Genomic DNA, 25,449 nt, shown 5'->3' on the forward strand with positions numbered 1-25,449 from the left:
TCTCCAGCTTTGATCTCTACCCCTAATTTGTAATCTTTCTTGCATGGTGCTGAATCATACCTCTGAACTCAGTTTAGGTAGAGGTGGCTTGTTGTTCCTACCAAGCTTTTAAACTGAAACCACAGAGTAAGTCCTGCTTGAGCTCATTCTTATGTCCTTTATGTGGGACAGGAATTACCTGATTGCAGAATTACCAGATTGCAGAAGCTTCGCACAAAAACATCTACTCCATGCAACAGAGCTCAGAAAATCTTGGGATGAATGGGCCTCAGGCCAGGAAGCAGCCATCATGGCTGGAATCTTTCTGCCACAGCCGAGAGCTTTCTTTTTGAATTGCTCTGTGCCATGCACACGGAAACAGCAGTCTTTGGAATTTTGAACACGGCCCTGCCCACTTGAATATGTTCCAGGTACTCCTTTTAGAAAGACAGCTTATTTTCTCGAACAGAGATTAGGCTTGCAAATGTTTCCTCCTTAGCAGGGCAGAAGGCGGGTAAGCACTGCACACTTCTCCAGAAAGCGCTGGCCGTCCTGAGAGTCTCCTAGATGCAAGGCAGCTCCGGGTGGCCTCTAGAGGGACTTCCTTCCCAGGGCTGTGCTTTCTGCCAGGCGGATGTGGAGCTGAATCACTAAGGACACAATGGAAAGGGAGGGGCAAAAAGTGAAGGCTTTATATTTCCTCGTCAGGGACACAGCTCCAATCTCACCTGCCAAATTGTCCGCTTCACCCGGGAAAGCAGCAAAGGTAAAGAGAAGTATTTCTGTGCTTCAGTATTTCAGCTGCGCTTGTTGCCAGATCCGAACAGCTAAGAGCAGTAAAATAGGACGTTTGGACAGGTGTGTAATGAGCCACACGAGGGCGAAGATTATTCTTTGAGCGTGCCTTTTGCTGATCCCTTGATGAGTACATTATCATGCTTGTTAATACATTAACGTGGATGGTGTGCATTTTTAAAATCCTGGAGGCAGGCTGACTTAATTTCCAACCTCTGATTTGTTTAGCAAAATAGAACTCTGTTGATACTTTCTACTTACCAATAACCCTTATCCGGAACGGAGCTGGTTACACATGGCCGTGGCCTCTGTGTAGCAAAACTCTTCTTGGTTCTTTAGAAGATCTCAACTGTGCTGGACTGGCATTATCAATAACTTGATGTCCTGGGAAGAATGCCTTCCAGTGCTGTGTCCTCTTTCAGGACTTTATCGCCAACATCCCCCTCTAAGACATGTCCTCTCTTTGCGTTTCCTGAATAGTTTTTTATTTTTTTCCTAAACATCCCCCTTCCTAACCTAGAAGGGCTGCAGTTTCGGGCATCTTTTTCTTGGTTTTCTCCCACGGCAGCCTCCAGGTGACCTATTCCTTTTGCTTGGGAGGGGTTTTTTCAGTCTAAAAGCAGGCAGGACGATAACACTACAAGGAATTTTCTGCAATTCCTTCCTTCTTTGGGAGCTCAATTCACAGTCCTTCTACTTCTAGGGGCATGCCAGCTCTCCCTCATCTCCTGGGTGGAACCTTCTCTGGGGTCTATGCATCTTTGGTAGGATTCTATGTGCCTTGGGACTTCTGTCCCTCATGGCATCCTCTTTTCGGCAACTGACTGCATAATATTAATTAGACCAGAAACTGTAAACTGTTTATAATGTTGACTTCTCTAATATGTGTTGGTGATTGGGTGGTTGTGCAAGACACCGATAATTTCACCGGCAGATTTTCCCTGCCCTCAAAGAACGCTAAATCTAGTGAGGAAGTTACTCAGTTAACAAGAATCAGCGAATTCATCCACATATTTGTGTCTCAGTGTTTTCCAAAGACAATTACTCAGATGTAGGGGAAATTGTCAGTCAAGGTTACTGCATAAAATCTGTTGAATTTAAGATTAGTATGGACACTCTGTTGTACTAAGAAGAGTGGGGCCTTGGAAAGTGAATGATGAAAATAGAGATCTTAAGAGCTAGCTTAACGATAGTGAAAACTCTGTCTTGCAAATAGACATGCCAAATGCCAAAGTTCATGAATTAATTAGAATTATGTATTCCCAGTAATTGTTGAAAAACCTAAGCCTAATGTTTCTCTTCTTGGTATTGTGAACCAAATGCTTGGAGAGCTGGAAGATCTCACTGTGAAGTGAGGCAAATAATGCTATATTTAGTAACCATTCGTGAACAGATTAAGCCTATTAATGCCTTATATCTTGGACAAAATGTCTTAACTTTTCTGGTAAGATGCTGTCCTGATCAATTAGGGATAATAGGCACAGTGCCACAAAAGTAAAATCATGTTACCTCAAATAAAAGCTTATCTGAATGTGTCCAGTGGCAAGTGGAATGAGCAGAGGTTTCGGAAGACATGGACTTGCGTTCATGTCATGGCCACCCCACGTATGCCATGTGAATTTCTCAACCCCTCACCGCCTTGTCTGCAAAACTGGGGTAACCTGACCCATCCTGTACGACTTAAACTCTGAATAACGTATGCAGTGCTTGGCATGTACATGGAGCCTGTGATGCAGTCCTTTCCTTTGTGAAGAGATCTCACACGGGAGCATCAGGGGGTCTGTGTGAGGATGCCCATCACAGCAGTGCTGGTGATGATGTGAGGAGGAGGCCGTCTGGGCATCTGTCACTGGGGAATGGATTGGCAAAATGCAAAGGCACAAAAGCACAGTACTTGCAAGTTAACAGACGATGTTTCCAGAGTGACATGGATGAGTCTTAAAAAAGTACTCAATGAAAAAGAAATTACTTGATATAAGCTCATTTATGAAAATGAAAAGCTACATAAAGAAACAAATATTTTTTAAGGACATATGTAGGTATAAGAATATGCTGGGGCGCCTGGGTGGCGCAGTCGGTTAAGCCAGGTCACGATCTCGCGGTCCGTGAGTTCGAGCCCCGCGTCGGGCTCTGGGCTGATGGCTCAGAGCCTGGAGCCTGTTTCCGATTCTGTGTCTCCCTCTCTCTCTGCCCCTCCCCCGTTCATGCTCTGTCTCTCTCTGTCCCAAAAATAAATAAACGTTGAAAAAAAAAAAAGAATATGCTTTAAACGAACGATAAGTGTTGTCTGCAGGCATGGAAGAGAAAGAAAATGAATTGGGTTGAAGTCAGTTAGCAAAGAAGAGAATTATGGCCCAATGATGGCTGTGCCAAGAACTGAGGGGTGTGATTACTTCTGCTTTCTGTGCTTGTGGTTGAAAAAAAGAGAAAGAAACCAACAGATAAGTAATATAAAAGTAGGTGGTTCATACAGGTGGTCTATCAGTATATTCCAGACTCTTTTGCTAGGCGCCCCCATAACTGTAGGGCTACTGTTCACTCTAATATGTAGGCAGGTTTTTAATAATGACAATATGATGATGTAGATGTAAGAAGAATAAATTTACATTCACTTATAAATCTTAAATCTGAAATTTCATTCTAGAACCTGATTCCATTAGCTAACCCCATTTACCGAAACGCAGAAGGCAGTGTAAAGAGCATCTGCCTCGGACATGCCTCATTATTGGACCGAAACTGGCTTCATTATTAAGGTAGTGAAATAAAGAGCTTTCAAGCTCTATCCATGTCGCTCTGGAATAACAACAATAATATTGTTATTATTAGACCAGCTACAGAGAGCTGTATTAAAACTAACTTGAAGAACAGTATCCTGTTAAAGGCACGTGCTAGTATTTTCATTAAATAAGATTAGCAAAACCTTTGTGCTATACCTTTAAAACAAATTGTCCAAAGCAAAGAAAAATACAGTCCAGGCTTGTTATAATATAACTGCTAGGCTCTATTATACTATCTTGGGTGGTCTGATGATTCGAATACATAGCACTTAGTCCCTAATGATTATTTTAGGACAACCAGTTTTAATTACAGGGATGTGTCATCACCATTTTTGCCGTATAAATTTGGTGGGTCATTATTTTGAAATCTACAAGCGACACGTTTCCTTTCAGCTGTCTCTGCCCGAGAAGCGCTGAGCTGTGCACCCTCCTCCCAGCCCCAGTTCTGAGGCATTCACCTTCAGCTTAGCTTCCTTTGGCTCTAAAGGCACAGAGAACTATGTTTTAGTGAGAGGTATGACACGAATGCCTACATCAGTAGCCAACAGAGTCATGCCCCAGAGAACACACTTCCAGTGAGCTCAACTCAGATATGTACTGAAAACAAGGCAGGTTAGTAACTAAAATAAACACACCCGGGCGGAGGCAGTGGACTGGTCACCTGTCATAATAGCCTACAGAATATAGGCCTAGACTTGAATTCTACAAGAGTGCGAAGCTGTAATCTAGAAGATGAGAGGAAGAAGAACAAAGTAGTTGTAGATCGCTGGGGAACTAAATAAGGGAGAAAGATGTAGCTGTGCTAGAAATGTGTGAATGTGAGGCAGGTGGGCTAATGGGTCCTAGCGGTCAAGGGCGTAGGAAGAAATCCCTGGGGAGGCTGGGGTGCTTTTTGTTGCAAGTAACAGAAGACTCAACCAAAATGAGTTAAAATATAAGGAAACATCATCCTACATGATGAGAAATCCCAAGGTAGGACAGATCCAGGGTGGATTAATCCATCCACTTAATGGTGCATCAACAAGGACTCAGGTTCTGTCCACCTTTCCTCTCCGACGTCTGGCTTATCCTCTTGGGCTGGCTACATCCCGGTCACACAGTCGCTGCTGTGATAGTAGTCACATGAAGACAAATAAGAGGAAGAAGAGGGATGTCTTCCTCTTGTGAGTCTCTCTCTCTCTCTCTCTCTCTCTCTCTCTCTCTCTTTTTTTTTTTTATCAGAGGGAAGCCTCTTCTAGAAGCCCAGCAATGACTTTTTGTCCTTATTGGCAAGAATCACGGCACCTTCTGATCGTTAAAATTTTATTTGTTTCCCCCCAAACTTGACTGAGCAATAACTGCTAAATATAATAGTATATATTTAAAAGGTACAATGTGGTGATTTCATATTCATAAACACTGTGGAATGATTCCCAGGATCACATCCAACCCCTGACACAGTTAACTTTGTGTGTGCGCACGAATGCTTAAGATCTACTCTCAGCAACTTTCAACTAACTATACGATACTGTATTATTAACTAGAGTCACCATGCTGTACATTGGATCCTCAGAATATAACTCAAAGTTGGTACCCAGTTAGTCACTGTTGCAGGAGACAATTACCTCACTTGGTTAGGCCAGTCAAGGCTGGCCCCTGGGGTATGGAGATCCTGAAGCCTTCTCTGAAGTGCATGGTTACATGAAAGTGGATTCATGAAATCTGTGTCCTCTTAGCACAGAGGAAGGGGAGGGGAGGGGAGGGGAGGGGAGAGAAGGGGAAGGAAAGGAAGGGATGAGCAGCAGGTAATTAATGTTTTTACAGTGCTATCTGGGGAGAACTTGAAGGTATCTGGAAAGAGAAAAGTGTTCTCCTGTGAGGCTGTGAAGGTGTGCAGTCTAGTGGTAAAGCAACTTGTTTGGCTGAACTTGTGTAGCTAGAGAATTTCTCTGTACAAATTCCAGGATGAGGAGGATCTTGTAGCATGGACATTAAGAGCATGAAGACCTAATTCCTTCTGCTCTTCTGCCGCAGAACAATTACTTTTAAATGTTCACAAATGAGAGTGAGACAGCCTTGAACCACTGGTTGAAAGGAACACTAAATGTTCTATTCATTAGTGATTTCTATTCATTAGTGACTTCTATTCATTAGTGAGTATGTAATTTTTCACAAAGCAGTGTGCTCAGACTCATAAATTCGTGAAATTTAATAACCAAACTCTATGTATTACCTGTACTTCCAAGTAATATTCTGAGATTTTTTTCCCTCCATGTGTTCTCAGGTAGTGCTTGGCATAAAATGGATCCTCTCAGCACAGCAAACGTTGAATTTTGCCTTGATGTGTTCAAAGAGCTGAACAGGCACAACGTAGGAGAAAACATCTTCTTTTCACCACTGAGTCTGCTTTATGCTCTAAGTATGGTTCTCCTTGGGGCCAGAGGAAACAGTGCAGGGCAGATGGAGAAGGTATGGAACACAGCAGAGATTTCCACAGGCCTTTCACGTGTTCTGTGCACCCGTCTGGGTCAGCCAGACACACGCATCTTGATACCAAGGAAATTTCTGCCATCTTGTGACTGAAGAAACACATTTGGGAAAATCGTATTTCTTGGAATAATGGTTAAATGATGCAATACTTACAATGCAAATAACACAATAAATGCAACACAGTCTCTTCCTTCCCATTGGTGTTCCCATGCATACCCTTCTGTAGTTTACTTTTGGAGTTCACTTTTTTTCAGTGATTTAAATATGACAGAGAACACATGTGTGATACTATTCTTGCCCTCCAGGATTGCAACCGATAGAAAAACTTAATAACACTTTAAAAGCTCTCAAGTGTAAAAAAAATAATTCATTAGTACATTTGACGTTCACAACAGCCCTATGTGGTAGGTAGGGATTATTATCCCTATTTTACACGGGGGAAACAGAAAGACTAAAAGAAAAGGGGTAACTTGATACATAGTGATTTTTCCATTATATGTATTTTTGATCGCTATGGAAAGTCTAGATGAATATCACTTAACTCTTTGGATACTTACACATCATATTATTGTTTTGTCCTCTATTTCTTTCCTCCATATTTTGATGCACTTTCATGATTTTCTTGGCTTAAAGTAGATATTGTAAAGGGACACCATGTAATGTTTTACATGACCCTAGAGGGTCAACTGTCATAGTGAAGGGCCTGAGAACAGTAGGAGGGGGCAGAGGAGCCTCATTACTGTCTGGAGATGGACAGACAGTTGTCAGGGAACCTCTCTCTTGATCTCGGTTTCCCTACGTGAATGGGGATAATAGCATCTACTTACGAAGCTCTTGCGAGGATTCAGTAAGATATGCCAAAGCTTAGTTCGGTACCCGGAAGATGACATCACTAAATGTTAGCTGTTATCGTTGGTCATTTTCTGAAATGGAAAAACAGATAACTTGTAAATATTCACGTTTATAGACTGTATGTTGCTTTTGATATCAGTTGACTCCTCTTTTTCCTTCCTAGGTGCTTCACTTTAATCGTATTGCAGAATCCTTAAAACCAGAGTTCAAGGCCTCAGCTAAGGTATGATAGTATCACTACTGAGCTATCAAATGCTCTTCAACATAAGAGCACCGAGGACTAATAGTGCAGGGGTTGAGTGGCAGAGCCCCTCTTTGGCCCCTAAAGGACCCAGCAGCATTGTCTCCGTTGGTCAAGTCCTTTAGTCTTCCTGGTAATTGCTACAGCCTATACAGTTAACATAATGAAAAGAATTACAGTATTAAAGTCCCCCAGCTTTTATCATATGTCTTACTGTTATTCTTGCTCAAGCTTTCTGTTCTTTCATGGACTGTGCCGTAAATCTCAACATGGGACTGAGTCTGCCAGCCTCATCTGTGAGGGAGTAGATTTTTGCAGTGGGGTCACTGAGAGAGGACCCATTGCCTTATAGTTAGACCCCAGGAAAACGGGGCCTGATGTTGCCCAGCCCACACTGCCTGGGACTGTGATTCCCACTTCTCTCTAGTAGGAGAATTCCTGTTGACATCAGAATTAGAACTCACACGTGATATGGTTATGTGTTTGATTGTGATTGATTCAGAAAACACATAAATACATACAGGTTCAAAAAATATTTGCTTCACAGAACCCAACTTGTTGTGAGGAGATTAAAGCACGTCCGTAGTTTGGGAAACTTTGCTTCAGGGAATGTGGGTAGACCCCAAAAATGTCCTTGAGTGCAGATGCCTCAAAGCCGTAGGTCTAACAGAATTGCTCCTGGGAATGGGTTGGATGGGTGAGTGAGATCAGTTCAGCAAAGGGCTAAAGTGTTTGGTTCCATGGTCACACAGAAAATGGAGACGTTGAAAGGAGCGTGACAGAGATGATTCTATAGGTACAGGGACAGCAGCAAAACTTGGATCGTCACCCTAAAGACCCCAATAGGATCTCTTTATGAAAACTTGTGCTTTTGGATTTAACTGTAGGGCCCAACAAGTGCTTGTGTGTTTTGCAATAGCTTACAGTTCTGCACACAACTTGTGACTAAGGTCACCGAGTGCTGAGATTGTTGTGCTGGAGGAAATCTAGAGAAGGAACATGCTTTAAACTCCCCAACTCTTTGCTTGTTAGTATTCCCTACCCTTTTATTCAGAGGCAAACACCTTGCTGTCTACTTACTGTTTCCACATTATTTATAACCCTCCAATGGCAAGAAATCAAGCAACTTAATACTCCATTCTTTGTTTATTGGTGCTTCAGTGCAGCCAAGCTGGAAGGATTCATTCAGCGTTTGGAGTCTTATTCTCTCAAATTAACCAGCCAGACTCTAACTATACCCTCAGCATGGCCAACAGACTCTACGGGACAAAGGCGATGATGTTCCATCAGGTAAGTCCGTCTGGAATGGCAACCCACAGCTGTCTTGGCATCCTCTAGGTTTCAAACCATAAAATAAGGGAAGAGTGAGAAGAGCCACATGGCATTCATCTGTAAGAGATTAAATTTTGAGCTGACTTAGAGTTTCAGTGAAATGGTTTTATCAAAATCCCATTTAAAGTTGTGAAATATCACATAACAATTTTATTTTTGCAAAAACCACCAAAGTTGTCCAAGAAGCAAGGTCAGGGATGACGCACAAAACAAAGTAGTTAAGAATTCTCTTGTGGATCATGAAAAAGCAAAATACGTTTCTCACCCCTTCTTCAGAGGTCTTTAATGGCAGAGTACTAAGAATCAATGGGAAGCATACCAGACTGGGAGCCAAGAGATGTGAATTCTGTTCCCTGTGAGACACATGACTTTGGGAAAGTCACCTTTATCTTTAAAATGAGAGAATTAGACTTAAATCCCTTTTAGCTTCAAGATTCTAACACTATTTATAACATTTCCCAACAGTAGTGTAATATGGAGTTTTATTGAGTGTTTACCATGTGCCGTTTACTCGACTTAATACGTTGTAGGTCTTATCACATTAACTGCTACATAGTCCTAATATAAGTACAAAATTGCCATTAATTCTACAATTGTGAGGCGGATTCTGAAAAGTCAAGTTGACAAAGGTAGCCGAGATAATTAAGTGGCAAAGCCTGAGTGCAACTCCTATCCAAATCTATCTTCCTGTTTTAATTGCTGTGTTATCCTGATGTGATTAAGGTGAAATGCTAGCCTCAGCGATATAGCTTTTATTTGACCAGTTTTATTTAAATGCTGGCCTGGGGAAGCAGAATGAAGTCCTGAATTTCTAATGTTCTCCTCTTGTCTGGTAATGTAGTCTGTGTCTTAACAGTTGATTGTCAGAATTTTTGCAACTTGGGGTGGTCCATCCTGGGGTGTGGACCTGTTTCAGAAGTGCTGTTTCCTACTGTCCTAAAAGTTTACGGTGACTCTTTTATGGAGTGCCTGCTGATGTGGTGGGGATTAGCAGTCATGGTCCCTAAAGTTGGAATACTCTCTCTCCCGCCCCGTGTCTTCCACAAACAGTGATCTGGACGTAGGTAGTAGAGAAATGTTGATTTGGGATAATGACGAATGCATCTGTTCCTGAAATGTGAAGCTCCTCATTAGTGTCGTGCAGATTGTCATGATCTGTATCATGCATGAGATATTATTATCACAGGATTCTGTCTGGAAAAACTTTCATCTCATGGATTAAGGACAATCACTTAAGCATGTTCTAGCCACAGTTGGACCAGCTCAGAACAAGAGTCATCCCGAGGCCCAGAGTTTGCTCTTAGCAAGCTTTCCTTTTGTTCTATAATGGATTTAGGCACAAGAGAACCTACTTAAGCAAATGGCAAGCCACACCCCAGGCAGCCACTTTCATACCTGCCATATTTCTAAGTCTTGTATCATCCTGCTCAGTTCATGGTGGGGCCTTGGGTCCTGCTATGAACATACCATAGAGGTATGTCCCCAAGGTCTCAAGAATGGAACAGCAGGCAATTTCATTTGAGTCAATGTAGATTTGACTGGTGCCTTGGCAGTGAGGCAGTGGAAAGTTCCCAGTTCTAGAAATCAAGGGCCATGCATGGGTGGTAATCAGTGGTGGGTCCAGAATGTCATATTGGGGCCAGCGTGGGAACTTGGTTAAAAGAGAGGGCTAGGTTCTTTATACTGATTTTGCACACTATTTTTACTTGGATTACTAGTATAGGTGAGTAAAATAGTGAATTCCTTAAGTTATTTTTGTTCACATTTTACATAAAGTTGAAAAAATGTCAATTATGTCCACCAGACAATATTATTACCATTTTAATTATAGTGGCTTTTAGGGATACCATGAGGAGACCAAGCCCTCTGTTAGGCCTCCAACAAGCAAAATGTAATCACCCCAGTCCTGAATCACTTCGTTACTCTAGTCCTCAGTTTTCCCATCTAGAACGTAGGGCAGTGACTCCCATTTGTCTGTTTGAGAGGACAGAGCAGTGAGAGTAAATTGTATCTTGCCATTTTGCTTTGAGCATTTTAGAACAAAGAATGCCAATGATAGGACAGAAGAGACAAACACTTCTGAACATTGCTTTTGGAAAGCTGTTTGATTTGTTTAAATCCATTTGCTTTATTAAGAATAAGTATACATGGGGGCGCCTGGGTGGCTCAGTCGGTTGAGCGTCCCACTTCGGCTCAGGTCATGATCTCACGGCTCGTGAGTTCGAGCCCCGTGTCAGGCTTCGTGCTGACAGCTCAGAGCCCGGAGCCTGCTTCAGATTCTGTGTCCCTCTCTCTCTCTGCCCCACCCCTGCTTGTGCTCTGTCTCTCTCTGTCTTTCAGAAGTGAATAAACATAAAAAAAAAATTAAAGAATAAGTATACATGGATTCGGCTTCCTTTCAGGCATAAAAACACGAGCTGCTTTTGTCTCTGTGTTGCGATTTTATTTTACTTATTTTTTTTTTAAGTTTCATTTTTTTTATTTTGAGAGAGAGTGTGCACGAGCAGGGGAGGGACAGAGAGAGAGCAAGAGAGAGAATCCTAAGCAGGCTCCACGCTGTCAGCTCAGAGCCCAAGACTTGGGGGTCAAACTCATGAACCATGAGATCATGACCTGAGCCAAAATCAAGAGTTGGATGCTTAACCAACTGAGCCACCCAGGTGCCCCTCTGTGTTGTGATTTTTAGAACACATAGAGCTGTAGGCTTTTGCTTCCCTTCTACTGTTTTTGTGTTGTGCTATTGTCCTTTCTTTTTACAGCAATATCTAAACTGTTCTGAGAAACTGTATCAAACCACGCCACAAACTGTTGATTTTGAACGGTCTCCAGAAGAAACGAGGAAAACTATTAATGCTTGGGTTGAAAGTAAAACTAATGGTAAGAATAAGTCCCACGGGTGTCTTCAAACTTTAATTGCACTGTTTTGATAAACTCCCTGAGTCAGTGCTAACAAGGAAGCTGGGTGACATCCAGGACCTAACATAGACAGATCAACAATGGAGGACAAGAAGGGAGTATTTTGGAATATTCTTTACAGTCGTTTGTCCTGATTGTGAGCTAAGCCAGGTGATTCTGAGAATGAGTAGAACAGTATTTCTACTTTATAGAAGGGTTGTACATTCTGCAATTAAATTTAATTCAATTGAAATCCACCTTTCGTGATTTTAAAATAAATCTTGCAGTTGTCAAATACTTCTTTAAAAAATGGCAGATTAAATATTTAGATTTAAAGATGTGTTCATTTCATTATGTAAAAACATCTAGTTAAGGAAAGATTTAAAGAAAAAAGAGAGAGAATAATATAGTGAATCCTTATTTACCTCTCAGCTGCAAGATTTATTACTTAAGGCCAGTTCTCTATCTGTACTCTCACTCTTCTCTCACTGCCTTTTCCATGACAAAGCCCAGATATCTTTTTTCAGGTTGTGTCTCTCAAAAATATAAATTATTTAAAAGAAAATACCACTGCACCATTATTACATATAGGAAGTTAAAAATAACCGTTTATATTAACAAATACGCAGCGAGTTTTTGTATTTCCCCAATTGTCTCGGTTTTGCGTGAATCAGGACTCAGGTAACATTTATACATTGCAGTTGGTCAGTATGTTTCTTACGTCTGGATTTTTATTTAATTTTAATTTAATTTAATTATTTTATTTTATTTTATTTTATTTTATTTTATTTTATTTTGAGAGAGTGCAAGTGGGGGAAGTTTGGGGGAAGAGAGAGAGAGAGAGAGAGAGAGAGAGAGAGAGAGAGAGAGAGAGAATGAATCTTAATCTCCATGCTCAGTGGGGTAGATGATGTGGGGCTTGATCCTAAGACTCTGGGATCATGACCTGAGCTGAAATCAAGAGTCAGACGCTTAACTGACTGGGCCACCCAGGTGCCCCTCATCTTGATTTTTAAAATAATTTTTTTGACTGAAATATATATATACATATATATATATATATATATATATATGTATATATATATGTGTGTGTGTGTGTGTATATATATACTTATAGAAATATATACAGTATATGTTTGCTATTCCATGAATTATCACAAAGCAGAAATTATCACAAAAGCAAATGCCCTCAGGTAACCCCCCTCTACCTTTAGCAGGTCAGAGAAATAAAACATTAGTTACTAGGAAGGGCACACTCCAAGGCCACTCTCGTGTTTCCTCCCAGAAACGAACCCACCCTATTGCCAAACATTAAGACTTCTCTGACTCCTTTTACTATATATTAGTTCTGCCTATTTTTAAATTTCATGTTAACTGGAATCATAAAGCATGTACTTAGGGTTTTTTAAGCTCAACATTTTGTGAGATTCATCCCTGTGACTACATGTTGCATGGTTTGCTCATTTTCATTGATGTCTGTCTTTGTTCTCTGAAAATACCTAAATATATTTATCCAGTCTACTGAGTCTTAATGAACACTCGGAACATTTTTAGTTTGGGTCTGTTATGAATAGCACTGCTATCAGCATTTTGATTCACTTCTTTTGGTACATATACTGTATGTGATTTTGTTGGATGGATACCTGGAAATGAAATTGCTGACCATATAAGGTATGTGTATATTTAATTTTAATAGATACAAAACAGTATTCTTTTTTTTTTTTTTAACGTTTTTATTTATTTTTGAGACAGAGAGAGACAGAGCATGAACAGGGGAGGAGCAGAGAGAGAGGGAGACATAGAATCTGAAACGGGCTCCAGGCTCTGAGCTGTCAGCACAGAGCCCGATGGGGGGCTCGAGACCGTGAGATCTCGACCGTGAGATCTCGGACCGTGAGATCATGACCTGAGCTGAAGTCGGACGCTTACCCGACTGAGCCACCCAGGCGCCCCCAAAACAATTTTCTAAAGTGGTTTACCAATGCACTTGCCCAAGCAATGAATGAGAGTTTTATTTGTTCTCAACTTTGCCAACACCTGTGAGTCTTATTAACTTTAGCCATTGTAGTGAGTTTAGTTTTAATTTGCATTTCCTTTTTGAATTATATCATTGAACATTTTTATACACTTCGTATCTTCCTTTGTAAAGTGCCTGTTTAAATATTTTGTCCATACATCAGGATGATTTGTCTGGTTTTTTTCTTACACATTTTTAGGGAATTCTTTGCATATACTGAATATGTATGTTGCAAGTAATTTCTACCATTTTGTATCTTGTCTTTTCCTTCCCTTAATGGTGCCTTTGATGAATAGAAATTCTCAATTTCAAAGGAGCAAAATTTGTCAATCTTTTCTTTTATAGTCAGTACCTTGGCATACTTTTAAATAAATCTTTTGCCTACTCCTAGCTCATGAAAATATTTTTATGCTGTCTGCTAGAAGCTTTACTGTTTCACTACAGTCAAGATTCATTTAAAAGTTCATTCCACTCCACATGGACATCTACTTGACATACCACTGTTTATTGGGAAAAGGATCCTGTCACCATTACACTCCAACGTACATTTTTTCATAAGCCGGATGATCATATCTGTGAGTCTGTTTCTGGGTTCTTCACCGGGCTCCATTTGTCTATTTATTTATTCTCATGAAAATACCACAATTATAGTAACTTTATAATATGTCTTGATAGCTGGAAGTCTAAGTCCATTGTTGATCCTCTCCAAAGAGCCTTGATTTAACTTGATCTTTTGCATTACACATACATTTTATTTATTTTCATTTGAGTATAATTGATGCACGCTGGTAACATTAGTTGCAAGCGTACAACATAGTGATTCAGTCTATACATTATGCTGTGTTCACCGCAGGTGTAGCTCCATCTGTCGCAACACATCACTATTACAGTATCCCTGACTATATTTCTTATGCTGTGTTTTTTGTTCCCTTGACTTACTCATTCTATAACTGGAAGCCAGTATCTCCCTTTCCTCTTCACCCATTCTGGCCAACCCCCAACCCCCTCCCCTCTGGCAATTATTACTTTGTTCTTTGTATTTATAGGTCTGATTCTGCTCTTTGTTTATTCATTTTTTTAAGTTTACTTATTTATTTTGAGAGAGAGAGAGAGAGCACAAGCAAGCAAGGGAGGGGCAGAGAGAGGTAGAGAGAGAATCCCAAACAGCTCCACACTGTCAGTGCAGAGCCTGACGCGGGGCTTGAACCCATGAATGGTGCGATCATGACCTGAGCTGAACCACCCAGATGCCCCCATTTGTTGTTTTTCTTATGCAGTCATAAAGAAGGATGAGATCATGCCATGTGAGACAACATGGATGGATCTAGAGGGTGTTATGCTAAGTGAAATAAGTCAGCCTGAGAGCAGATGCCATATGATTTCACTCAGAAGTGGAATCCATGTACATTTTAAAATCACCTTGTCAATTTTTGTCAATATTCTGGTTGAAATTTTAGTTGGAGTGATATGGAGTCTATAGAGTTGGAGAAGAACAGGCATCTTTATAATATTCAGCTTCCAATCCACTTCCATGAAGTTTATCTCTATTTAGGTCCTCTTTAATGTCTTTCATTAACATTTTGTATTTTTTTGACAAATGGTTTTCAGATATTTGAGGTGTTTACTGAATTTTTACTAGTATCAGTTATTCCAAATTTTATTTGTTGTTGACGCAGGAGTGTATAACTGGCTGTCATATATTAAGATTGCTGAGTTCTCATAACTCTAGCTTACTCTTATATTATTTTAGATTTTCTATAAATACAGTCATTTCCTCTTCAGCCTTCCTTGCTGCTTTTCTTTTCTTATTGGCTAGGACCTTCCGCTGAATAGAGGTACTGATATTGGGCATCCTTACGTTGTGTCTTGTTTCTGGATTTATATCTTGTTTCTGAATGGTTTTAATAATATGTATTTAAGCATAATGTTTGTTGCTGTATTTTTATGAATGCATTTTTTCAGATTAAAGAAATTTCTATTTCTGGTTTACTAAGAATTTTAGGCATAGATACTAACCATATCATATTGAAGCCTTCTCTGTATCTATTTAGCTGTGATTTTTCTTCTTTAGTATACTAATTTAGGGAACTACCTTGATTTTTAATGTTAAACCAACCTTTTTGTCCTAGGATAAACAAAACCTGATCATGGTATGTTATGCTTTTTGCATATCACCAGATTTCATTTCCTAATATTTTCTTTAGAGGTTTTGCACCCGTGTTCATGAAAGAATTTCACCTTAGTTTTTATTTATTCAAATATTCTTGTCAGTTCAGGTATCCAGGTTATACTCACTTTATGAAATCAGTTGGCAGTGTTTCTCCCCTTTTTCTAATTTCCAAAAGAGAGTTTATGCAAGATTGGTGTGAATTTTTCTCCTTCAAATATTTGGAAGAATTCACTCCAATCTTACATAAACAATCTTACATAAATTCCAAGGTGAGCCCTCTGTGCCTGGTGTTTTCTATGTGGGAAGATTTTGATTAGAGATTTGATTCCTCTAATAAATAGAGACCTACTTATATTTTCTGTTTCTTCTTGTGTACGTTTTTGAATTTTTTTCTCAAGGGATACAGCCATTTTATGTGAATTTTCAAATGTATTAGCATAAAATTGCTAATAATAAAGTTGTATTACCTTCTTAATGTCTTTTGGTTATATAATGTTTTCTCTTTTTTTATTTCTGGAAACATGAATTGTGCATTTTTTCTTTTTTCCTAATTAGACTTGTTATGGATTGGTAATTTTTTAGTCTTTTCGAGGAATCAACTTGTGTGTTCCCTATTGTAGTTTTTTTATTACATGAATATTTATGATTATCATTTATTTCCTTATTTTTAGTATCTTGGTATTAAATTACTACTCTTTCTGTAATTTTCTTGAGATGAACAGTTGAGTTTCAGACATTCTTTTAATGTATGCATTTAAGACCATTGCTTTCCCTCTAGGTATGACTTTAACTCCATCTCACAATTTTTCATTGTATTTCCATTATCATTCAGTTCAAAATATTCTCTGATTTTCTTTTTTTTAATGTTTTATTTTTAGAGAGAGAGAGAGAGTGTGTGCGTGCATGCGCACACATGAGCGGGGAAGGGCAGAGGGAGAGGGGGATAGCGGGTTTGAAGTGGAATCCGTCCACACTGGAGGCAGAGAGACTGATGTGGGACTCAAACTCATGACCTGAGCCAAAGTTGGATGCTCAATCAACTGAGCCACCCAGGGGCCTCAAAATATTTTCTAATTTTCATTGAGATTTCTTCTCTGACTCAGGGGTTATTTAAAAGTGGAAATTTTCTGGTTGTTTTTTAGTTACTGATTTTTAGCTCAGTTCTGTTGTAATCAGAGAACATAATAATTCAATTGTTTGCAATTTATTGAGACTTTTGAGGTAAAACATATGTTTTAATTTTGGTAAAATTTTCATGTGCACTTAAAAATAATGTGTATTCTTTAGTTACTGGGTGAGATTTTTTAATTTTATCAGTTAGGCTGACTTATTTGTGATGTCTGTGTTTGAGTGTCTTTGCTTCTTTCTTGACTGCTTTTTATCATCATTTACTGAGAAAAGCTGTATTAAAATCTTGCACTATGTGGATTTTTACGTTTCTCCTTTTAGTTATGTCCAATTTTGCCGCACATATTTTGAGGCTGCGTTTTTAAGTGCATAGGTATTTAAATTGCCATACATTCTCAGTGGATTGCTCCTTGCGTTATTCTGAAACATCTCTCCCACCTTGCCAGCTCCTGAACTTCAATTAGTTTTTCACTAGCACTGAGAAAAGTAGTTCTTAAATTCTTGGTCTTCAGTTTCTGTCATGTTTTTCCTTATCGAGGCTTGGGGAAACTTTTGAAACTTCACTATACCTTGAGGAAAAAATTATTCAGAAGTCCCTGTTGAGCTCATCTGTTTGTGTTTCTCCTGCCTATGAGATCTTTGCCCCTTCAGCGTTGACTGCCTGGCTTCCTTTAGCTCTGATTTTTTAAAAATACTTTTTTTTAAACATTTATTTCCTTAAAAACATTTTTTTAATGTTTATTTATTTTTGAAGGAGAGAGAGACAGAGCACAAGTTGGGGGGTGGGAGTAGAGTGAGAGGGAGACACAGAATCCGCAGCAGGTTCCAGCCTCCGAACTGTCAGCACAGAGCCCGATGCAGGGCCCGAACTTACAGACCGTGAGATCGTGACCTGAGCTGAATGAAGTCGGACGCTCAACTGACTGAGCCACCCAGGCGCCCCATGCAGTATTCCAGTTCTTCCATTCCTTCTTTATAATCTGGATTATGAGAAACTTCTACTCATAAAATATTTGGTTATTCTAAGTACAGTTGATATGAGGAAAACAAAACAAAACAAAAAGGATGCCAGGTTCCTTCTCTTCAATACCAGTTTTTGAGCCAACATTTACTCCCTCTGAGCATCCTCGAAGACAGCCAATGAGGTTTTTCCCAAAGATTTTTTTGAATGTTTTTTTACTTATTTTGAGAGAGCGAGAGTGAGCTGAGCAGGGGAGAGGCAGAGAGAAAGGGAGAGAGAAAATCCCAAGCAGGGATTCAGTCAGCACAGAGCCCAACGCAGGGCTCGATTCCACGAACTCAGAGATCATGACCTGAGCCAAAATCAAAGAGTCGGACGCTTAACCAGCTGAGCCACCCAGGTGCCCCAAGTTTTCTTTTGTAAGTATCATTATGAATTCATAAATTTAAACATTTTGAGATGTTTCAGTTTATTGTCTCCTTTTAGTCAGGGGTCCCATCTTTATATTGGCTCCTAAGTCCTTTTGACCCTACTCTTGTGGAATTTGATGGCTTCTTTGCTTTCTGATTTTACCAGATGTTCCAGACTCATGTCCTGCTGATGACCTAGAATTACTTCTTGCGGGAATCCTGGATCATTCTCATGAGAAGTGATATTAGAGACCATAGCCCGGGTACAAGAGTTCCCATTGATACTGGCATGGTCATTGTTTAAAGGCCTTCTCAGTGAATACATTTTTTAGATGAAATACGGCATAATTTCTTACTGATACGACCAATTCAAATTCCAGTTCATAGGATTTTTACTTAACGGCCCTCCCTTTTTTACATCTATTTCCCTTTTATCTTGTGTCAAAAATCCCAGATTCCAATGTCACCAATATTACTGCAAAATCGCATCATCCAACAATACACACAGTCTCCAAATAACAATACTAATAAAATATAACAGTAGCTTAAGATGTTGTTTGGAGTTCTTTTTGTCCTTTGGGTCTATCCCACTAGAGATGCACAAAGTACCATGCTGAAATCCCCGTCTGTGTGGTTATGCCATCACCTCATTGTACTGGTAGTCTCTGAGGTTTATGAATGTAGGCAATCATATTCCTTGATACAGGAGAAATAAAGCTTATTAAGTAATAAAATTAGGATGAAATAACATCAAAGTATTAAATTGAAGCTAATTGCATTTATGAAGAACATGTCAGTAGTACAAAATAAATACTTCTCTGAGCCTAAAGACTGCCCCTAACATATTTGTATCTCACTATTTCACTTATCAGTGAAGTGTCAACAATATTTTGTTGATGGGTGGACTGATGGGTGTTATTCAAGTTTAGTAATAGGTGACAAGATTAAAATATGCATTTATTCAGTTCTTTGTATTAAGTTAGAAAATGCTTGGAAAGGTCTACACATTTTCAGATCTGCTAATTTACTTAGAACAGTAGTGGAAAAATTAAGCTTAGAGTCTGATGTTCCAGATATCCTTATGTTTCCTATTGCTAGCTTGTATTGAATTAAGGTTTTGTAAATTGCAGTGTACCAGGGTGCACCAAGGGGGCTTGGTGTTCAATTTGAACAGTATATTAACAAAGCAGTAAACATCTTGTATGTTTTTTATAAATTCTGATTTTTAGATATGTATTTACTTTAAGTGTTGGTATATACTTGTGATACACGAATTGCTAGTACATTGTAAGAATCAGTGAATCTTTTGAATGCTTAACCTATTTGGATGTGGTGAAGTGCTGGTAAGTATGAAGCCTGTTAACTATTAAAGGGAAGCCATAAGAAATTATTAAAGATTTTCTAAATAAGCAGTAATGTATAGGAAGGCATTGGATATGACTAGGTATCAGACAAGTGGATCATTAGCTAATATACTAGCTGCTCTCTGGATGCCATCTTCTGATTAGAAATAACAAAGCATTCAATCCTGTGATATAAACGTCATTTGACAAGGACAGCCTCCATGGCCAGGAGATAAAAGGGTTCTTCTGGTGTCTCAAATTTATAACTAGCCTTAAAAAGGAAATGGTTCCAGGGCTGCCTGGGTGACTCAGTCGGTTTGAGCATCTGACTTTGGCTCAGGTCATATCTCACAGTTTGCGGGTTTGAGCTCCACGTCGGGCTCTGCACTGACAGCTCAGAGCCTGGAGCCTGCTTCAGATTCTGTGTCTCCCTCTCTCTCTGCCCCTCTCCTGATCGCGCTCTGTCTCTCCCTCAAAAGCAAATAAACATTAAAAAAAATTAAGAAATGGTTCCAGATTTCTAGTGAATGTTCAACTCTCTGTTATCAATAAACCCAAGTTCTAATCCAAATATATTATCTTTTTTTTTTTTAATTATTATTATAAGGAAAAGTCACAAACCTCTTTGGAAAGGGCACAATTGATCCTTCTTGTGTAATGGTCCTGGTGAATGCCATATATTTCAAAGGACAATGGCAAAATAAGTTTCAGGAAAGAGAGACAATTAAAACCCCTTTTCTGCTAAGTGAGGTAAGTATTTTGTTTTCAGACTGATGATAAATTCTGGAGAATGTTAAGGCCAATTTAGAAAGTTTCAGTGAAGACACTGGTCTGGGTTTCTTTCTTTTTTTAAAATGTTTATTATTTATTTATTTATTTGGGCGGGGGGAGAGAGAGACAGAGCGTGAACGGGGGAAAGGCAGAGAGAGAGAAGGAGACACAGAATCCAAGGCAGGCTCCAGGCTCCGAGCTGTCAGCACAGAGCCTGATGTGGGGCTCGAACTCACGAACTGCGAGATCACGACCTTAGCCGAAGTTGGACACTTAACCGACTGAGTCACCCAGACGCCCCTCCATAGGTTTCTTTAATTGTGTTTTCTGTGAATTTTACTTTAATTTTTCCTCACAAAGTGCCAGTAATCTTTCTCATGGGGCCTGTAACTAGAGCCTTTGGAGACTGGCACCCCTCTCCCAGATAAGAGAGCCTGTTCCCGTAGCCACGCATTCTGTCCACGTGTGCTGGGGTTGCTTTCTCAGCACAACACAGCTCTCCGTATTACTTTTCTCCTAGAGAGCCTCCAATTGGATTAGCAAAGAAAATGATCCTATGATGTCATTTTTCCACATAAATCATCTTAGGTGGTAATGCTAGCTTCGTTTTGAATGTGTCTCAAGCTAATATATAAAAGAAATTTTATATGTAGATAACTGTATATAGTATTTGAACTAGACAGGCTCTAACAATGACTTATTTTAAAATAAAAAATTCATAACCTTTGCAAAGGAAAGTAATAAAGGGTGTCCTTTATTGGTTTTATTTTACCCACGCCTTTAGTGTTAATGCAAATATTCATATTTTGCAAAAACATCAGCATACATACATGTGCATGCAAATATGTGACTGTTGTACCTAATGAGAACCCCCCTTTTTTTAATAGGGTAAAAGCGTACTTGTGGAAATGATGTATCAAACGGGAACATATAAATTAGCCTTCATAAAGCAGCCGCGGATGCAAATTCTGGAGCTGCCCTACGTGAACCACAAACTAAGCATGATTGTTCTGCTTCCCGCGGGCACGGCCAGCCTGGAACAGGTGAAGTTAGAGAATGCTAATGTGAAGAGGAAACACATGTGCACGTGGGTGTGACGCTAGTGTGGTCAGTCCCTATTTCAGTCACACGCTGGGTTCAGCGGGTAGGCCGCAGGGGCTGTGAGAGGAAGGGGGACCCTGGGCCCTGCCTTCGGGACCATGCATTTCAGGGGGAATAATCTATTCTTCCATAAAAGAGGGCACAAGGAGGCAAAAGTGCCATCTTGGACTAATACATGCACCTGCTGCTTACTTGACATTTGGGAAGCATCTTTCTCTAGTGATGGATTTGTAATGCCGGTTAGGGTCTTAGTACACAGCAATCTAATTAAGCCACCTTCCACTCGGGAGCAGTTTTTCCAACCCAGTTATAACATGCTTTCATGAGGCAACCACTCTTTCTTAGCATCCTGCTATTGTAGGGGAAGTGAGTGCCACAGCCATTGAGAAAAGGTCATGGTGGTGGCAGGGGTTTGGGTCAAAGCCCCCCTCTCTGGCTGCAGCCAAAACTGCCTAGCACAGAAGCAGGCAAGCCACTGACATGGAGCGAGCGCGCCTCGCCAGCCTTGCTGGAACCCTCCAGTGCTCTGCGGGAATGACAAAGAGGAAGCTGACGTACACGCACGGATGGGATGGTCCCGGTCAGAGGTTTCTAAGGCAGGGAGCGCCTGCTTGAGGTTAAACAATGTGGCACGGGCGGGTGGGGCCTAGGAAAGGCTTCTTGAAGCACCTGGGTTGGGATGTGTGTGTGTGGACCTCTAGGAAGAGAAGCATGGCTGTGGCCAGGAGAACAGGTGTGATACTGGCATGGCCGATTCAGAGGGGCTCAGACCTCTGGGCACCTGTTGGGGACTGCCAGGGAAGATATTTGGAGGCAGATAGCATTTTGGAAGCAGTGTAGAAGTGGTCTTTATTAGCTTGTGATGCATTCATTTTATCTGTTCGTTTAGCCATTCATACACCAAACATTGTTTATGCTGAGAATTCTAGTGGGTTCTGGAACATAGAACATAGACGTAGTGGGTTCTGAAACATAGACAAACGTGTGGTTCCAACACACAGTTATAAATAGCATGTAACAAGTGCCATGATACTCTGCTGGAAGTCCTGTGGGAGTAGAGAGAGTAGACAATGAGGGGATCTGGAAGGCTCCTAGTAGAGTAACCTTGATGTCGCACAGGTGGAGGGGTAGAAGATGAATAGGTGAACAAGGGTACCCTGTGGTTCCAGCTAGAGCAAAATGCTCATGAAAATGCCCTAGAGATATGAGACCAGCAAGACAGATTTGCATCATGATAACTCTGATTAGGGCAGAAAAGGACAAAAGGAAAACATAGTTTATGTCTGATTGTATATTGTCAGGATGGAGAGAAGGTGACAAAAAGTTTTCAACTCTTGTCGTGGGATGATGGGCTTTGGCCTGCTGGTCTTGGAGCTGTGGGGAGGACTGGCTGGAGGGATCACATGCCCAAGGGGAGCAGTTTGAAGGGTTTACACAGAATGATGGCACTGGTGGGGGTGATGAGAAGGGGCCTGGTAGGCTACATGGCTGAGCGGAGGTGTGGAAGGTATGTAGAACCTCAGTTCTTCGGGACTTCGGGAGTAGTCACATAGCAGAGGCAGTGAGGGCAAGGGCAAAGTCAGGAGGGAAGCCAGGTGTAACGAGGGGATCCTGGCATCACAGAAGTCAAGTGAGCAACAAATTTGTAATAGAGGGTGCGATTTAATGTTTCGGAGTTGAGAACCAAGTCAAGAAATGGTGACTTAATCCAGGAAACACAAGGACTTCAGAGGCAAGAGAGGGAGTTTAGGTGAAGTCTGCATCTGAGGGAGTTAAGGCAGAAGACTGTAGGATACACGTTTGGGGCGTTTACTTATGAAACATCGATGAAAAGTAGACAATAGAATGGGGAAGATGTGGCTGAATGCCACATTCTTTGTGTTTTTTGTTTTTTTTGTTTTTTCCCAGATAGGACTTGAGCATATTTTCAAGGTACAAAAGAAAGCAATACATGGAATCATGCACACTGAGAATTATAAAACGAATGGCATTTAATGCCACAGGCACGTGTTTGGCTTACATGGGCTCATCTGTGTTTTGTCTCTTAGATAGAGAAACAGCTGAACATGAAGACGTTTTACGAGTGGACCAGCTCTGCTAACATGGTAGAGAGGGAAGTTGAAGTGCATATCCCCAGGTTCAAACTTGAAATGAAGTATGAGCTAAATGCTTTGCTAAACTCCCTTGGGATGACAGATGTCTTCAACGAAATCAAAGCTGATCTCTCTGGAATATCACCAGCCAAAGGCCTGCATTTATCAAAGGTCATCCACAAGTCATACGTGGATGTCAATGAAGAGGGCACCGAGGCAGCAGCAGCTACTGGGGACAGCTTCGTTGTAAAAAGACTCCCCATCCGAGCTCAGTTCATGGCGAACCACCCTTTCCTGTTTTTCATAAGGCACATCCCTACCAACATGATCGTCTTCTGTGGCAAGCTCGCCTCTCCCTAAACAAGTGGGGCTGAGGGGGGCTCAGGGTCACAGAAGAGGTACAGGCACAAACCCATGACTAAAAGTAGCTCATCCCTTACACACCTCTGTGCCTTACTTTGCTCATCAGCAAAATGGGTCTAGGATCTCTCTCAATTTACACCTTGAATTGGTGAACCCTAAAATTACGGAAATCATGGAAGAAGATACATTTACAAAAAAAGCTTCTCTGGTTCTCTTATCTTTGGGGCCTCATTTAAGTGCTATCTGGGTGACATGATCAAGTCGATGAGAACAGTTTTCAAGGGTTAGATTTACTTGACTTGTATATATCAGTGATCTCTTGAACAAGTGACCAATCTACCTTCAGAAAACTAAATTAAGGGCTTCAGCTTTGGTTGGATTTTTAAATATTATAGTTTTCCTTGCATGTGTAGACATAACATCATGAATTTTAGTTCAAAATTCTGTATTCATTATAATAAACATACAAAATGCCTTCAGTTCTGTGAAGATTTTTAATATACTCCAGTAATTAAATGACTTACCAAAGGAGATTGAAGAAGGAGGAGTCTGAATCAACATTTTCGTGGAATTTTTGGCCAAATGTTTTCAAGCCCTAAATTGGATAACTGATGTTTCTTTTTGCCTCCCTCCCTTCCTTTATTTTTTCCATTTTTCCTTCATTTTTCTCTTTCCCTCCCTCCTCTCCTCTCTCTCCTTCCTTCCTACCTTCTTCCCCCCTCTCTCTTTTTTTTCAATAATGCAATGAATAAAAATTCAGAACAGCAAAAACAGAAATCAATCAGGAGATTTTTATTTAAAAGATAACCTTTTTAAAAAAAGAAATCCTCCTTAATTTCTACTCAAGATAACATGAAGTGATAATCAGATAATAATGGCCATGATACATTTACTGCCTTTTCAGTGCCCTCTTCATAAATGCTTCCTACCAGAACTCTCTCAGAGATGTGAACAAAGCATAGGGGCCCTTCAGTTCTCTCTTCCGTAACCCAATCTTAGAAGAGGCAGTCCATAACAGGCCACTGCTTCCCCCCTAAGGTGATGGGACACGCTCTTTTTCTACTGACAGTGGGGGCAGCCAGTGATGGCTTTTTTTCCCCATCAGGGCACTGAAGGATGGGCTATCCTAATGATCCTTTATAAGCCCATTTGTCACATGGCATAGAGCCAAGAGGCCACTTTGGCCTACTTCACAGAATAACCCAGTGGTCCCCGAGCACAGAGGGTTTCACTGTGCTACAGTGGAGATACCTGAAGCAACAATGATGGGTGGAGAAAAGAGTTGTATCTTGGCATCTACTATTCACTTTAAACATCCTAAAGAAACGATGACTAGGACCTGTCCGGTGAATGCCGCGTCCTTCTACGTGAACCTGGCATATGCTGTATAGGAACTCAGGGGTATCACATAGGCCAAGTGCTGTGGGCTTGACCATAGCAGAGCATCATGGCGCTCACTTGGCTTGGCCTCTGTCTGTTAAAAAGACTCAGACTGAGTGTCTGCTCACAGGCTGCAGTCCTAGAACCCCAAAACCCGCTTGAAGGGATGGGGACTGAGCTGGTGATGGTCATCATTTAGAGTCAAAGCCAGGAATAAGTCTCAGAGAGGGGCCTTCAGAAACACCAGTGTGAGTGCTGGGATAGGAGAGGAGAACTTGGAGAGACAATGACTAAATCAGCCTGGGAGAGCAAAGTTGGGAGGGGTGCTGGAGTCATTCTCCGAAGTCTCTTTGTAGGATGGGGAGCTTTTTA

At 40.6% G+C, this 25,449-nt stretch overlaps 1 protein-coding gene across 3 annotated transcripts; it reads left to right on the plus strand.

The window, feature by feature from the left end:
* Window positions 1-564: 564 nt before the first annotated feature.
* SERPINB11 (serpin family B member 11) lies at window positions 565-24,176 on the plus strand. 3 transcript variants are annotated; one of them, XM_086683177.1, is made up of 9 exons: window positions 565-745; window position 4,539; window positions 5,815-5,999; window positions 7,036-7,095; window positions 8,275-8,403; window positions 11,205-11,322; window positions 19,977-20,119; window positions 21,028-21,183; window positions 23,290-24,176. In XM_086683177.1, the coding sequence occupies exons 1-9, from the start codon at window positions 641-643 to the stop codon at window positions 23,692-23,694; spliced, it is 1,302 nt and encodes a 433-aa protein (XP_086539303.1). In that variant the 5' UTR covers window positions 565-640; the 3' UTR covers window positions 23,695-24,176. The 3 variants fall into 3 exon arrangements, with proteins under 3 accessions (XP_086539303.1, XP_086539302.1, XP_086539301.1); XM_086683176.1 differs by lacking the exon at window position 4,539 and having other exon boundaries at window positions 611-745; XM_086683175.1 differs by lacking the exon at window position 4,539 and having other exon boundaries at window positions 703-837.
* Window positions 24,177-25,449: the final 1,273 nt, after the last annotated feature.

Source organism: Puma concolor, chromosome D3 (genome assembly GCF_028749965.1).
Source record: "Puma concolor isolate L17-30 chromosome D3, mPumCon1.1.hap2, whole genome shotgun sequence".
NCBI classification, from domain to species: domain Eukaryota; kingdom Metazoa; phylum Chordata; class Mammalia; order Carnivora; family Felidae; genus Puma; species Puma concolor.